Source organism: Bos taurus, chromosome 4 (assembly GCF_002263795.3).
Source record: "Bos taurus isolate L1 Dominette 01449 registration number 42190680 breed Hereford chromosome 4, ARS-UCD2.0, whole genome shotgun sequence".
NCBI lineage: Eukaryota > Metazoa > Chordata > Mammalia > Artiodactyla > Bovidae > Bos > Bos taurus.
This window is the reverse complement of record NC_037331.1, coordinates 38,998,137-39,016,239: the sequence shown is the minus strand read 5'-3', so window position 1 is coordinate 39,016,239 and position 18,103 is coordinate 38,998,137. Positions and strand designations below refer to the sequence as shown.

General features: G+C 31.6%; 1 protein-coding gene across 4 annotated transcripts in view; it reads right to left on the bottom strand.

Annotated features, from left to right (window-relative positions):
* Positions 1 to 1,922: 1,922 nt before the first annotated feature.
* The window catches only part of HGF (hepatocyte growth factor), an 85,321-nt gene continuing 69,140 nt past the window's right edge, over positions 1,923 to 18,103 (bottom strand). For 3 of the 4 annotated variants that reach the window (XM_005205314.5, XM_005205315.5, XM_059885413.1), the window contains 7 exons: positions 15,354 to 15,392; positions 14,078 to 14,174; positions 11,599 to 11,673; positions 10,624 to 10,770; positions 9,826 to 9,932; positions 9,560 to 9,705; positions 1,923 to 5,581 (listed from right to left, as the gene is read on the bottom strand). In XM_005205314.5, the coding sequence (XP_005205371.1) occupies positions 5,405 to 5,581; positions 9,560 to 9,705; positions 9,826 to 9,932; positions 10,624 to 10,770; positions 11,599 to 11,673; positions 14,078 to 14,174; positions 15,354 to 15,392 (788 nt within the window). In that variant the 3' untranslated portion in view covers positions 1,923 to 5,404. 4 annotated transcript variants of the gene reach the window in all.

Sequence of the window (18,103 nt, the reverse complement as noted above, 5' to 3'; positions counted from 1 at the left end):
AAATTACCAGTAATGACTGAATCAGTAATAAAAATCAACATCTGAACAAACAAAAGTCTAAGACCAGATGGTTTCCATGTGAAGTCTACCAAACATTCAAACAATTAACACTTACCCTGCTTAAATTATTCCCAAAAAACGAAAGGGTAGGAACACATCTGAAGTCATTCCATGACCAGATAAAGACACCATGAGGAAAAAAAAAAAAAGAACTTGCTCTTTATAGTGCGTTTGTGCCTGCATGCTCAGTCGCGTCAGTCATGTCCGACTCTGGCATCCTGTGGACTCTAGCCTGCCATTGAACCCACATCTCCTGCGTCTCCTGCATTGTAGGCGGGTTCTTTACTCACTGAGCCACCTGGGAAGCCCGTTCTTCATAGTACTATAAAATGCTTCCGAATTACCTTACATATAGTTTTATCTTAAAGTTATTAAGACTTTTAAAATCAGCTTTCCCAAACAACACATGCAATAGAGATATTTGCAAATTCATGAACCAAAAGAAAAATTTATACTGGCTAAAATAAGACTTTTAATATAAGTTATACATGAAAGTGGTGTAACTTGGTGAAATGATGTGGAAAGCACATCTAGGGCTGTGTAGATTAAGGATGGTGCCTGTGCAATGTAATAATGGTGTGAAAGAAAGTGAAGTTGCTAAGTCATGTCCGACTCTGCGACCCCATGAACTGTAGCCGACCACGCTCCTCCATCCATGGATTTTCCAGGCAAGAGTACTGGAGTGGGTTGCCGTTACCTTCTCCAGAGCATGTTCCCGATCCAGGGATCGAACCCAGGTCTCCCACATTGTAGGCGGATGCTTTACCGTCTGAGCCACCCGGGGAAGTTCTAATGGAATAGAATGGCAATAAAACTCCTGGATTAAAACACTGAGGAATTGCAAACCAAGGTGATTCTATTCAGAACACTGACAAACGGTGACTAATTAAAGCATTATAATTTGTAAGAGTAAATGAATACATTATATTAAGAAGCCAGCAAAAATATTGTCCAAGCTCTCCTTCTCAGATTCCAGATATTATTACAACTTTCTCACTTGCTCTCTCACTTCACTGAGTATCCTATTATAATACCATCTCTCAAAGGAGCTTTTCTGGACTATTCTACTTAAAATAGCACAATATAGGTTTAGGATGAAATGGAGTTTTAGAAAAGAGTGAGAAAAAATAAAAAATTAGAAAAATTAACAATATATACATTTGAAATGTTCTTATTGACACCAAAAATGAGTGAATACATATATTCTACTTGGATCATAACCTTAAAAAGATTAAATATTTTATAATGGGCTCTAGAATTAGATATACTAATCACCGCTTGAGATGAGTATTTATGCCAGAAAAATTGGTAAAGCAACCTTTTTGAGGGATAGACAGTATAATATAACTTGAAATAGTCAATGGTGTTATAGAACTCTTTTCGTTAGACCAATTGATAATTAGTTCTTCCAATTTTGCCTCCAATTTGAATGAAAAGAGTGAATTTGATTCATATTTATTCTGAATTTAATGTATACATTGAAGATAAATTCTAAAGTGATTAACTGATTTATAATACCCTTTGTAATATATAGTAACATAGTAAAGGAATTCAGATGATCATTCATGACAACTTGTATCAGAGCATCACTCTAGCAAATATGAAGAATGAATAATTTTATTTTGCAGTGGAAAAAATTGAAGTCCATAGAAATTAACAGTTTACTGAAGATCACTGATATTACCGTAGATAGAAGTTGTAACAGAATAATAACTTTTGTCTTGGTTCTATACACAAGTTATATAATCTTTCTTGCAATTAAGCATATATAATTTCTGTCAATGAGATCATTGTTGTTTGTTTTCTGCATTAACCCCAGAGCAGATTCAAATATGTCCACTTATATAACTAAAATGAAGAGAGCATTTTGATAAAATATTTTATTAATAATAATAAGCATGGTTATAAAAATAACAACTTTATTAACTACAGAAAATTTATATACACGTCATAACCACAGTGTTCCCCTTTGGGTAAGCATCCAGCTATACCACTCAATAGGCAGCTTATCTATTTCCTATTTACATACAAGACAAACAGTAATAACATCCACAGTATTCCATTTTCAGTTTCCTAAAGACAGAAACTTTCTGTGCAAATGGAAGTGAACCTACTGAAAACCACACTGTCAATATTTATAGGGTCCAGAGAATTTTAACTTTTTTTATATTAGCAAATTCTTAGTTCAAAATTGTTGAATATTGAAAGATAAATTCTTTTGGATTTTATTATGAAACATAATTTATTCACATAAAGATTATATTTCATTCAAATTAACTTTATTTCTCAAATGAGTTTGTCTATATATATGGGGTATAATTGATTGAAAGTAGTTCTTTTTTGGACTTATGTCAATTTAAAATATTTTTAGTGTGAGTTTATTAAAATTCTTCACCACATGATCCTTATATTGCAAAGCCAGTATTTTTTTTTTAATGTTTAGAAAAAGCAAGAAAATTCCTGACAGCAATTTCTTATTTCTTGACAGTGTTTTTTTCAAGAGAATGTTGTGGCTATAACATTCACTTTCTACAGTACCATTGGTACCAACAAGAAATATTCACAGGAATAAGTGAAATACAATTTTGTTATCACATGTCATTATTGTTATTTTTCTTGCCCTCCAGTGTCTCACATTTCCCATAGTTTGAAACACTTAGATAGCAAGCAAGAGCCTGTTAATACTAGAGATTCACTCAATATAAACCATTTTACTGAGGACCTGCCCACAGCAGATAGGTAAAAGTCATTACACATTTCACAATAAAATTAAAGAAGTACACAAAAGGATTATCATTCCTTCTGCACGGCAGAGGCATTATGACAAATATTTTAATTTTACATTACTATTCCTGGTAGACATAAGAAAATGTCCACAATTATAACAGCACATAACCATTATTCAAACAGCCAAAATAAAAATATCATTGAAAACTTCTAATTTAAAGATTTTTTTCCATGACTCAAATAAAATGGATTTTTACATAAATTGGATTTTTTATTTTTTATTAAGAAAAAAGAATGCCCAGGAAATAGTATTTTTCACCAGAGAAAAATGACATGGTTATTCCCTGTTGCACCACCTAAAATAACATGAGTCTTGTTCATCTTGCTTTTATATCTATTCCACCAATCTCCTATAAAAAGGAAACTCCCAAAGAAAAGAACTGCTTTTTACACATGTCTGATAGTTTATTGGTGGTCTTGTTTTATCCTTATTAAAATGGAAAACACTGAGTTCAAAACATCTATAAAGTTAGCTTCATTTTGTATCTATGTCATCTCTACCCTCAGTGGAAATTTAGAGGAAAAGACATAAAAGAAATATTTTTAAATGTGAGTATTTAAAAGAATTGCAATTTAGTGTTTTACAAATATAATTAATATGTGACAATAAAATTTTGTCATTTAGCGAGAAGAAACTGAAAAATACTTTAATATCTAGACAATTTACCTTGGAAATTTCTGTTTGATTATAATGGTATATTACATAAGGGAGAGAAAAATACAATACACTGTTATGTACTAGCAACTTGTTGGATTTCTCTTCACTGTCACCGTTTCTTGATACCAGCACATATATTATTACAAAAAATAAAGAAAATGGCACAATTTTGAAAAGAATTTTGGATTTGCTGCCCATAATCTGAACTAAGTTCTTGAGTAAAATTAAAACCATTTTACTCAAGATTGAACAGTGTCTTCTGGAATTTTTAGAGCATCATTTGGATCCGTGGCCTTAACTGAGATCATCCAAAAGAAACAAGTTAGAGAAATGAACATACTAGATTCAAAATGTTCAAATAATTATTTTTAAAGAATTCTTATACAGGGATATTTTGTGAAACTTCAGAACATATAATAATTACTCTTTGTTATTTCTTGACAAATACATGATCTTTAGCTAATCATGACTAATACAGTAATAAATATGGTCTGGTTATTATCATACAGAATACAAAATCTGAAATTTCCCATGCATTAGGAAAGATCTATGTAAAACTAAGTAAGATAAAATAAAGGTATTTTGATAAAATACCTCATTCAGCAGATTTAACTGTACTTTAAAAAATAATCAAATACAGAGTTTAGACAAACTAGTTCCTTTCCTTTTACATTTTTTCCTTTACTTGAGTAAAGTTTGATTAGACTAAAACACCTCCAGTTATACAAAGTTATTTTTATTTCTTTCTTCAATATATATTTTAATGCATAATTTGGTGAAAGGCTATTTACAAATTTTAGAGACATGGGAATTTTCCTCTTAAATATTTGCTTTTAAGTTAAAGAAGATGAGAAAGAAGCCAATCACAGCAGCAAGTCTTAGACTTAGATCCTTAAATACATCTTAAGGACCATAACACTTTTAAATTTCAATTAGTTATCTCTCACGATTTTAACTACTTTAGGAAAAAAGATCTAAAAATACCTTGCATAAATAAGTGTCCCTAAATTTGAAAGAAAGAATACTAATAAACAAATAGCCTATTCCCTTTAAGAATCAGAAACTATCTAAAATAACTTGGATAATAAATATACGTAAGCACCTAGGTTAGGTGTTATTTAACTCTGTGTGTCATGACCACACCTCAATTGCCAAGGAGTAGAGGCCATCTGCAGATTATATGGAGGATGATCTAGTCACTTCTATCTTGCACTTTTCCTTAATATTCCTACTAGTCTTTAGAATTCTTTTAATATTTTTCTTAAGGAAAAACTATAAATATACAATTTCAGCATATTTAGGGATTACATTAGATACACCACAGTTTGAACTGTAGTGTATGCACATGTGTACCCATGTATTTGCATATAGGCATATGTTTTTGTAAAAAGTATATGTACCAGTATTACAGGATACATGATGAGGAGAAATGAATGAACTATAATGTATAGCATATTAAAGGTAATATAATTTAATATAGAGTTACAGTTTAAGGACACAAGATATAAATTGTTTTTGTGAGGTTGAAATAATGTTTAACTTATGGTTTATTTATTATTATGAAACTAACCTTGGAAAGCAGCTGAGAGAAATTAATTGATCTTTTCCATTGTATCTTTAGCATCCAGCAATTATACCTTTGCATTTTTTAGTTCATTCAAGTATCTTCAGGAGATATGTTACTACACTTGCATGTACCTTAATTCACTTCAACATTTACAAAATAACACTGACAAACAAAACAACAGCAAACGCCCATAAATATTAATGAGTATCTTAACAAACATGACACTCAAGTAGTTGTCTCAGGATTTTTAAGTTACATTTTAATTCCATGTACTCCAAAATCTTCATGTAAAAGAGACTTGTGTTATTGGAAGCTTCAGACAGTTATACCAGCTACGACTGTGGTGCCTTATACGTTAATATGATTTTGTGTATCCATTTTGCATAATATGCCACTCGGACAAAAATACCAGGACGGTTTGGAATGGCACAGCCACGACCAGGAACAATGACACCAAGAACCATTCTCATTTTATGTTGTTCACAAACAAGTGGGCCACCATAATCTCCCTAGGAAGAAGACATCAATAATAACAACAAAGTATTATTTTAGAAATAAAAATTAACAAATCATTAACATTTCATATATCAATTTATATCTCAAATATATATATGTAAAAAAGAGAATAACTTCAACTAAAATATGAAGACATTCAATTGATGTACTAAACCATTGGTTGTCTTTCTATTAGACAACTCAAGACTGAGATAAGTACAAAGGTTCAATAGTGTTCTATCATGTGTAGTAATCATTTAAGAATGATTTGTCTTTTCTAAAATAGTCACTCATATTTTAAAGTGGTTTTTGCTTTTGTTCCAAGCAGACTAATTAATACATAACCACTGATAGCTTTTTAAGAAAGTAGATTTTATATTCATTCTGGTTTTCTTCTGGTGTTCTGAGTATGTTCAATATAGAAAAAATGGAAAATATAGACAAATACAGTATCAAAAAAACCTCACCTGTAATCATACAGTTTAAATGATTAAGCCACATTAACTTTTATCTAATTTCTTCCCTTCTCTCAACCCTGCCCCCAAAATGATTTTAACAAGTTAAACAAAAACTTGTAGGCAGTAAAATAATTCTATTTACTGTTTAGAAATTGCTTTTCTGGGCCTAAAGAAGGAATGTTCCTGCACTTACTGTTAGTATTAGTAGTTAACAGAGTTATATTTATATTTGTCTTACTCTTTGTGGAAAGGTTGTATGGTAACCCTGTTGTATGATCATATCTTCATAAGTGATAGATGAAAGATGAATAGATTGATAAAAAGATTTGCCTGTATATTTTTTTAATATAGATGTTATGTTTATACCATTGTTATATGTCATCATTAAAATGTGCTGCATCACTTTTTTTATGCCAAGCAGCCTCCTGGGATTGTAGTGACTGACTTTTGGTATCTTTGTATCTAGAAGAGTGCTTGGGACTATCTTCATTTTCCCCCAACAGTGATGAGATAAACTAAACTACTGCAAAATTTAATTCTGTAATACAAGTAGAAAGAAGAGAGCTATCAACATTCTATGATAGATAAAATCAAGGTGGGGGTGACACAGAAGATAAAATACTAAGGAAAATAGTTTATTCAAAGAGACTTGATGCAGAAGTACAGAAGGGACTTGTGGACACAGCAGGGGAAAGAGAGGATGGGACAAACTGAGAGAGTAGCGTTGACATACACACATTACCATGTGGAAGATAGATAGCTAGTGGGAAGCTGCTGTAGAGCACAGGGAACTTAGCTTGGCGTCTGTGATTACCTAGAGGAGCAGGATGGGGTGGGGTGGGTAGGGATATACGTATACTTATAGCAGACTCATGTTGTACAGTAGAAACCACAACATTGAAAGGCAATTATCCTTCGATTAAAAATAAATGAATAAATAACCCACAAAAAAGTGCAATGAAGTGAAAGTCTTCTGAATGCCAAAATTCATCATAAACAATGTTCAAATAAAGCCATAGATTGAAAGAACATTTGAAACTCCTATAAATCAATTTGAAAAAGACAAATGACTTAACAGATAAATTTGCAAATGAATGAAAAAGTAATTACAAAGTATGATGAAATAGGAACAGATGCTTAAATATGTGAGCAATAAAATCTGATCAAACAAAAATGAGATAAATTTTGAACTGGCTTCCCTGGTGGCTCAGACAGTAAGGAATCTGTCTGCAATGCAGGAGTTCTGGGTTTGATCCCTGGATCAGGAAGATGCCCTGGAGTGGAAATGGCTACCCACTCCAGCACTCTTGCCTGGAGAATTCCATAGACAGAGAGCTACAGTCCATGGGGTCATAAAGAGTTGGATGTAACTGAGTGACTAGCACTTTCACTTCTTCATTTGTACCAAAATATTAAAAATTGATGATACTGAGTCTTAGCAATGGGAAAAGGGGGCTTCTTTTTCATATAGTGTTTCTGGAAGAATAATTGATATAAACTTTTGAGGGCAATTTGACAGAATGTATAAATTATCTAAATTTGCTTTAATGTTGTCATTCCATGTTAAGAATCTATCCTAAAGAACTTATGATTCAGACACATGCAAAAAGATTTCTCTATAGGAATATCAGTTTTGCTGTGTGTTTAGTCTCTTAGTCATGTCCAACTCTTTGCAACCCCAAGGAGTGTATTCCACTAGGCTCCTCTGTCCATGGGGATTCTCCAGGCAAGAATACTGGAGTGAGTTGCCATGCCCTCCTCCAGGGGATCTTCCCAATGCAGGGATCGAACCCAGGTCTCCTTAAACGCAGGCGGATTCTTTACCATCTGAGCCAAGAGGGATAGCTCTGCTAATAGTAGCAAATGATTAGAAACTAATAACTGAACTGAAGTATTCAATAAAGAGTAGGGGTTAATTTTTTAATTAAAAATAAAAAGAGGATATATGCATACATATAACTGGTTGACACTGCTGTACAGCAGAAATTAACACAACATTATAAAGCAGCTATATTCCAGTGATTTTTTTTAAAGACTTGAGTAAACTCTGCCACATGAATTTATCTGGTTTTTAAATTAATGCACCAGTGTTCACTGATACAAATTGTTCAAGTCAATTACATTTTTAGAGACTTTCACTAAATGTGATACTATTGCTACCCTACAAATGTTTAAGAGATTTCTTTTTCAAGTGTTTAGATTTCAGTGGTTTGGTGATTAAATTATCATTTCAAATAACAGTGATATAAAAAAAAATTAAGCATTTTTAAGAAGTGGCTGAATCAATTTGAAGCAAATGGATAAAAAATAGCAAATATGTGATAATATGATAAATTTTTCAGTGCTAAAGTTAGGAATCTAAGAGTATATAGATGATAAACCAGATTACAGGCTATCCAGAAAAGCAGTTGTCAAAGTAATAATGGCAGTAGAACTTGAATAAGTGTAAACTTCCTAACTATCTCAAAGACTTGGTTTAGCTCAACATTTTTGTATTTACAGAGCTCTTTGGGGAATAAATAAATAGATAAAAAATATTCCTCATAAATTTTCATTTGTTATAATAGACTTAATGATGTTAGATTTACTGGAACAAAAAACGCCAAATTCCAAAGTGGTTATAAACACATAATCAGTTTCTACTCATATTATTTTCAAGCAATTTAAACTTTTTTTTAACTTAAAAATATTTTATTTTCTTTTCAAAGATGAAATCTCAAAGCAATATATACATAACATATGGACTTCAATACAAATTTATGCTCCATACATAGGACATTTTCCTAAAAGTCAAAAGATATTTCACTATTACTGAACTCATTCCATATTTTACTACACATAGTATTCTATAATTCCAGAGTTCTCAGGGTTGGAGAACTTGTCTCTTGCATTGAAAATACATCTAAAATAGCAGTTTAACAGCTTGTTTATGTTAAATAGGGATAGGAACACTGCCAAGTAAAAGGAACAGTTGCCTAAGAAATGAAAATGTCCAAACTCTTAAAGTCACAAACTTTGACCTTCTGGTTTTTTAAAATAGAAGCGCGCACGCACACACACACACGCACACACAGACACATACACACATACACACACACACTGGCTTAACCAAAAACACATTTAAAGGTTTAAAACCAGGCATGGATCTCTTACTAAAATTAATAGAGTTAGCTTAGAATTTGGGAAGATCAGATAAATTTAGAAAAACATTAGAAAAAATGCAAGCTATGGTATCAAACTGCACGTTGGCTACTTCTAATTTGAACAGCTTTCTCTTAGAGTTTTGGCTGTATTAATTTCTTGCTATATGAGAGATGAATGGCATCTTAGTTTGCTGCTAATGAAACATGGATTGTTCACTGTTTAGCTAAAAGAGATATACAAGAATAATAAGGGTTATATTTTCCAATTCCTTTCTCTTACAACAGGCAGATGTACAATGATTCTTACTTGAGAAAAATAGAAAAAAATTATAAACAGGAAAAAATATGCTATCTATCACGTGTTACTTATTTTAAAATCCCCCTTTTTTACCTCACATGGTCCTGATACAATATTTTCAGCCCCAGCACATATTTCAGACTCATTCAGAGTCACCTTCCCTTGATGATATTGGCTGCATTTCTCATTCCCCATAATATAGAGATGTGCTACTCGTAGTAGACCATCTGAGTTGATCACTGGAATGGTGCAAAATACGTATGGTTAATGAGCATAGGGTAAAGTGAGAAAATAAACAATTACCAACTATTTTTGTAAAATAAATATGATATTGCCTTATCTTTTAAAAAATAGCTTACATCCAGTGTAGCCCCAGCCATAAACACTGCAAGTGGTTTTCTCAGGAATTGTGCACCCATAATTAGGTAAATCAATTGTACTAACAAAATCATCCAAAATAGCAGGCCTGAAAAGAGAAAATATAATGGTAAGTACCTTTGACTGGATTCAGCACAAAATAAACATATTAAAATGTAGTGTAAAAGTTTAATATACTTCATTTAGAAAGAATAAACAATTTTGCTTCACGTAGGTAGTAAAGAAATGAATATTTGAAAATATTTAAGAGTAAATGGTCATTGTGATTTTTAAATCATTATTTTACCTGTTAAAAGTTACCATATAATTGCTCACTAAGCTTTGGTTTTAGAGCAGGCTAACCATATTGTTGGCCCAATTTCACTTATTTACATATGAACAATTTGAAAATGCCCCTCTCTTTGCCTCTGTATGCATCTACACACATCCACACACATATGACATGTGACATATGCTTTATAATATATTTACATGAAAGTGAAAGTGAAGTCGCTCAGTCATGTCCGACTCTTTGCGACCCCATGGACTGTAGCCTATCAGGCTCCTCCGTCCATGGCATTTTTCCAGGCAAGAGTGCTGGAGTGGACTGCCATTGCCTTCTCCAGGGGATCTTCCCGACTCAGGGATCGAACCCGGGTCTCCCACATTGCAGGCAGACCCTTTACCGTCTGAGCCACTAGGGAAGCCCATGAGAGAGAAAGAATAACCACATAGTTGAATAAAAAGATTCAACCATTCAAGTGTATGTTAAAAATATGAAACTATCTAAAGGAACTAACCTAGCAAGCTTCAGTAATACCAGATCTGATCCTTCAGGCCCATATACCAGTTGGGTAACATTTAGAACCTGTTTGCGTTTCTCATCTCCTCTCCCATGGACATCATGAATTCCAAGCCAAGCTTCATAATCTTTCAAGTCCTTGTTTCTAAATAAAAAATTAAAATATAAAATATAACTTTAAATTATGTAATATTATTTATATGTATTGTTATATTAGCTTACAAGGGCAGATAAATAACCTAAATTTAAAGTTTAAAGTATAATAAAGAGCAACACATTTTTTATTGGAAGATTCTGAATACTACAAGAACATATAAGCAGGAAGAGCCTTTAAATTGCTGAAATTCTAAACGGCTATTTTTTCAACTTGCTTATTCTTGCTAGAGAGTAGGTTATTTATGAAAAATTCTCAGGTAAAGCATATTACAAGAATTATAATTTATTGCAAGTTTTCCTCTTTATCTCAAAGGTGTATATGTTTGCCTTATTAATAAGGATTGAAGATTTATACTAACAAAATCAGTATAATCTTGATGAGAATCAAGAAGTAAGCTAACAAATGCTATTTATCTTTTCCTTAAGGCTAATTTACTCTGAAAATCATTCTCAGTATTATTTTGAGGCTGTCTGTACATAAGAAAGAAGTGAGGACTGAAGGAAGTTTGTTGCTAATTCAGAAAAAGAATTTCTCTCTAGAAATATAGAATTCAAGAAGGAGGTTAGGGTAAAAATTATTAACATAATTCTAGCAAAATTTTCCCCCAAATGAGAGTAGTGCTAATCGTGGAAAGAGGTAGACAGAAGTAGTACTCATAACTATTAAGTCAGTTTCATAAGCTAAATCTAAAATAAAAATAATTTGTTCACCCTATGCTGGTGAATATCTGTTAAATGACTATACATTCTAGGGGGAATCTAGGGGGAAGCCATACATATTTTTAAATGCTTAAAACAAATATTGGTTTCACTTTACCGAGAAGGGAAACACTGTCTTGCAGTAAGAATCCAACTTTCCTTTATCAATGATCCTCCGCAGATATGTTTATTTCTAAAAGAAAGAGGAAAGAAAAACAAGTAACATCTGTACAGAAAGAGTGCTTGCCAATTAATGCAAAACCTATGGCTCCATTTGTTAAGCATGAACACATTGAGAGGAAACTGTAGATATTAACCCAAATAGAATAAATGAGTATTTTTTTTATCAGAAGGATGATACTTGATGATGTAGCATTAGAACTTGTTTTTCAAAATGTGATTATAATTTTATATAATCAACTTTACTGATTCATTAGCAAACACATGTTCACATGTGTGTAGTCTATCCTTATAAAAGAAAGTATGTGCTATAAACATAGGATTATTAGACCTAATTTAAATTCAATGTTTGATTATGAAAATGACAAATTTGAGTGTTTATTTAAATTCTGAAAACCATCTTGTGGTAACCATATATAATATTTATGCACTATTTGCTTCTTTCATTACCATTATTTAGTTCTGATACATTAACAGGATATAACAGTAAATTTGTTTGTCCAGCTTAATATCAACAATATAACATTTTACTTATCAAATTAAAACAGTTTTTCAAGATATATCATCTAGGAAATTATAATATATTTGTAAAGAATAATAAATACTAGAATATTTATTTGATGATATCCAAAATCTGTAAATGTATTCTTTTTTGGCAAACACATGGGAAAAAGTACAACTACTCACAATTTACATTTCCAAAGAGTACAGATGTTCAGTGCTTCAGAGAGTAATAGAATAAGATTCCCAGACTAAGACCACATTTATTTACGGCCTATACCACACAGGAGGATAAGAATATATAGAGAGTTTTAGTTTCTATTCCTCTCTATGAGTTTTGGAACAATAGATAAACAGCTGTTGTTACTAAGAACTTAGATTTAAAAGGAAAAGAGTACTTTTTAAAAAAAGTTTATACTACACTGATCTGGTGAAAAACAGTTTCACCTACTTCTCCAAAGATGGCGACTTCAAAAGGAAGTCTCCTATAAGTAAGAATAAATTCAAAAGTATTTGCCTTTTCTTCTGGAGTAATGAGATTTGCAGAGATCCTCTAATTAGCTCAAAGATGTAGATTATTGGAAATTTTTCTACAGTAAAGAAAATACCACCCTCAAATTTTACAGCCTTCATTATGTCTTCACATTGCATGATTAATATTCTGGTGAGTTTCATAACTCTATTTTAGTTACTACCCTACAATTATCAGCATAAAGATTTATAAAAATTGATGTTAATTCCTTGAAAGAAAGACACACTAAGGGAACTCTAGGTCATTTTCTACTTGGTGTATAAAGAATATAAACTTCATGCTTATTAAGAATTGACTTATTCATTGAAAGAAAAATAACCAGTTTCAAGTTGTCCCTATTCTACTTTAATATCACTGTGAGTTAATTATAGTAAAAATGAATTTTATTCCTAAATTCTAGGAGGCTAGAGTTAAAGAAACAGGGAAGGTTTAGAAAAAAAGGAGATATTCCAGTTTGTATTTAAAACATACAAATTTTGTAGGCATAAAATATGGAGGAAGAAAGCTCCAGCAGCACAAAGGCTGGAGGGAGAAACATGGAGGGTCTTGAAAACAAGGGAAAATGCGGCTAGAATTCAGGTGCACTTTGGGGTATGTTTCACGATGACATTCCAATAGAGATAGATATATAAAAAAAAAATTTTAATGTTCTGATTACCATACAGTATAATATGTGTAGTATATAGAAAGTTCTAAGATCAGGTTTTAAAGCTAGCTCCTATTTTCAGTATTTACTTCTTATAATAAATAATCTTAATTTTGTATAATAATACATTTTTAAAACCTATTTTACATAGAACATGGCATTGATTTTTACACTAAGCAATAGACATGTCTTGTCATATCAAATATTATAATTTCAAGACTGTTAAACTATCAGTACAATTTATACTTTTCTTAATGATAAAATATTCTAGTATTTTAAATTATTGCCATTTTTCATTAGAATGACAATGAAAAAGTCAGAAATTAAAATCAAATATAAATTTTTGCTATGACTGTGCATAAACATGCTAGAAAATAATCTCATAATATCCTTAATTGGGAAATTAACATAAGTATTACAACTACCATGGTTATAGCAAGGTATAAGTAGGTTCCTGTGTAGTTGTCTTTTGCTTAACAACTAAAATGTCACATCAGGGACAATGGCAACACATATGGGACCTTTGTAAACATTTAAAACAGCTCTATCTCTGGAGGCACAAACTGCAAAACCCAGGGATGTTTGGCAAGCAGGATGGGATTCGTCCCTCTTGTGTCCCCCTCATATGGGTGTCTTGTGCAGGGCACAACCTTCACGGCTGCACATGGCCATACTGCTGGGAATACAACTATTTGCAAATAACCCAAATATGTGTGATTTGTGTCTATTAATAATTACCTGTATTTCAAACTAACCATCCATCCTACATTTGTTCGTGTTGGAATTCCATTTACAACTCGCAATTGTTTTGTTTTGGCGCAAGATATTACTGGATCTAAAAAGAGGACCAAACAACATTTTGACAAAACATTTTGAAACAACCTGTGCCTCTCAGCTTTCTTAAGCATTTGACGGTCACTACACAAATGTAACTACTGTAACTGTGTCAGAAGTACATTTTGGAAAAAAGCAAAGGTAAATAGTGTGACTACAGTGCCAGATCAGACCCAAAATGTTTGCTCTCCTCATCTAAGTAGGTAGATAACAAAGAAAAAGTAATCAACTCAAGGTCAGCAGAATTGACATCATAGTGACAGACTTTGCTCTCTATGTACAAGTTCTTCAGGTCTAACAGCAACTGTATTTTCCTTACCAACCTCAACACGACAGAATGATGCTATTTACAGTGCTTTTTTCCCTAAATATCAATGGAAAGCCCCAGTGGGGGAAAATATATATATATTTGGTTTATTACTTCTGAATTTGTATAGTAAGAATGTAGAACTGTTTTGCAAGGTGTTAACCAAAGTGATCTTAATTGAAATGTTATCCAAATGACATAATTTTGTTTGAATCATTATATCCAAATGATATAACACAGACTCTTTGAAGTAAACTTTTTCCTGACCCTCGTCAGTGTTCTTTGCTTTATCCCATCTACTCTTGTCCATGGTCTAAAATAGATTTCCATTTGCTTCTTCAGACACAGCAGGTGGTCTCTCAAACCAAAACATTTGAGTAACTTCCTTCAGCCCAAGAAATGTGTGATACAAGCAGCTCCTAAATGCAGTTTAGATTTTCCCAAACTGAGGATTAACTAAACCTTTCACATTGTGTCATCTTTTGCCTCATAGAAAATGCAAAGAGCTTTAAAGATAGAGCAGGATAAAGACAGTGCATAACTTTCCAACCTTCTAGTTTCATTCTTTCTAACTTTGGCATCCTGATTTAATTTAAAGGATGGTGAAGGTCCACTGGATATATTCTGCCCCAAGTTAAAAGCACCATACATGCTTTTTCAAAGTTTAATATAATATTTTCTGACAGAGCAATGAATTTTGATATTTAGCATGCAGCTGTCTTTGTAATACCTTTATACATTCACACAGGAAAAGTGTTCAAATAAAACAATTTATGATGGAAGTTTATATAATGATATTTTTATGAAGTAAATAATGATCATTATGACACATAGACACTAAGATATAATAAATTCTTTTGAAGGATTACTTACGGTCTAAATTGACTATTGTAGGTGTGGTATCGCCCTCACCTGTAAAAACAAATATATACATATATACATAATTCATGTATACATATTTCTGTATGTAAAAATAAAATGTACTATTCAATAGTACATCATTTTGTACTGAAACCCAAATATCCATGAATTGATAATTTAAGACAATTCTTTACATTTATTCAAAAATATAATGTAATAATACCCTTTTGGATAATTCTGTATCACTTTTATTAGACAAAGTTGAAAGTATGGTAGTGGGTGATGTGAGGAAAGCCTTGTTTTATGATTTTTGAAGACTCTCGGGCATGTGGTTCGATGATCTTGGCAGTCTGAATTACACTGCTGGAACCGAGGAGCTGCCTCATTCTCCCAACATGCCAAACACTGTACACAATGAACAGTCCACTGCTTATTATTGTTTGTTTGGGCCATTCATATAAACTATATAGCTTTACTGTAATTTTGGCCCATTTACATTATTGCTGAAAATTACTTTTATCTTTTATATGATTAAGGATAATTGAATCTTCTTCTATGTTTCAGAAAACTTTTTTTAATAATTTGAGAATATAGAAATCCACCTCACTCATGGAAAAAGAGGAATAACAAAATATAATTATGTTTTGTCAGAATATTTCAAAGATTGGTTTTTCTAGGTAGTAAAGGGAAAAGTATAAAAAAAAAGAGTACTTGGAAACTGCAAATAAATTATGACTAACACTTCATACTTAATTCTTTTTTATAACCTCTCTACTGAGTGGGGTTTAACTGCTGTAAAGAGATTGGCTTGGAAGATTCTAGAATTTAAAAATACTTAAGTAGTAATGAATGAGGCCCAAGACATTTCCTGGATTTTAATGTGTGACTGTTTAGAATTGATGACATAGAGTTTAGTCAGACATTGTTTAGACCCAGCTGGTTGTTAGTCCTTAGAAGTGCCCTGAGCTCAAATAAACCAGCAACGAAACAAAAATGGCATATGGATGCCTTTGTAATAGATGAAAAGTTGATTTTCATTTAGGGGGAATTTTGAGAAAATTAACACATGCTAAAGCTTTTTTGTTTATGTTCATTTTCCAGATCTAGATATTTTAAGTGAATGAGCATAAAGGTGAACTATAAGTTTCATCATTTCCCTTTCCTTTTAGTTTATCCCGAGGGAGAGTTTTGTCTTAGAGTCAGCTGAGGTAATTGTTTTAGTTCATAGTATAAATGTGGTCATTAAAACATCAAGGATATTGGTTTTTCCACTTAATTTCTAAAAATTCCAAACTGAAAAGCTGTTTATTTCTTATATTGTTGTGGTGAGAAAAGACTAGACTATTCATTGTATTCTTTTTTTAAATAAATGTTTAATAAGATAACATTTGGGATAGAGCCTAAAGGGCACTTAAAAAAACAAAACAGAGAACTATAGTTCTTAAAACAAAAGAGTTTAATCTCCAAAATTAAAAACTTTCGAGGCACTGTGATTGATTGCATATTCATTGTATTGTTAATTGCGTATCAAGTTTTCTACTTTTAAGCATCAAGCTAATAGTTCTGCAAAGTATTCAGTTTGTTATTGTGCCTCATTAAAATATTTAAATTTTTTAAATGTTTAGATATTATAATTTAGAGGCTTTAATAATTATATATATATATATTTTTTTTTTTCTGTAAGCCAATATTTAGAAAAGCTGTAATACCACTTAAAGTCAGATTTCTAAATATTCTGGGTAGTTTGTTAGATTGCAAATTGTTAAAAAGCTTCTTAACTAGCTTTAACTAGCTTCTCTAGTTTCTTCAGCTTTCAAGGCCTTTTCCCTTTTCCCTTAAAATACTATTTTCACTTCACTTCTTTTACTTTTCCTTCATATGTCTACCATAGTACTCAAATCTGAACAACTATATATGATAGAAATCTTGTTTATATTGACTCAACTTAACTTTGAAGAGGGAAAACTTGTCAATGATAAAAGTTTTTCCTGTGGAACAGTAGAGATATATGTGTCTATGTGTTGATATATGGCCTCAGAAAAAACATGGGCTCTTAGTGAAAGCATAAAGAAAACTTTCTTTTAATAGATCCTTAAAGTTTCAACTCAAATTCAAAACTTTATGAACAACACATACTTTCCAGACTGATATTTGTATTCCCATTTCATTATATATTTTAATATTAACATGTATGTGTTTAAATGACTGTATTTGTGATTAGGTATGTAGCTCTCTCCTCTCTACATTGAAAATGATTTGAGTACAGGAGACATTGTTTATATTTTCTATACCTAAAATGTTATATAGGGCTTTGCACACAGTAGCAGCTCAATTTAAAATTATTAATAAATGAATAAGTAAATGCAAACTGAAGTGGAAGAAATTTACCCAAGGCACTTAAAGTGTTAGAACTATAATTTTTACCTAGGAAGTCAGAGTTGCAACTCTAAACCACTGCATTCTCTTAACACTTAGATACTGAAACATATATCTAATTAATACTTAGATACTATATAAATAGATATATATCTATTTAATACTAAGATATAGTGTGTGTACATGTATAGACAAATACAGACATTTCTACAGTTTTACTTTTGCATCTTGATAATCTTAAAATATATAACATATCATTTTGTAAAACTTTTTAAAGGAATACAAAAAAAAGAAATAGAAACCTTTGCATGTTTTGTAATGCAAATGTACAGTGTGAAAATGACATATACAATCTCTGAAGTTAAATAGATAAGAAATCAAATCTT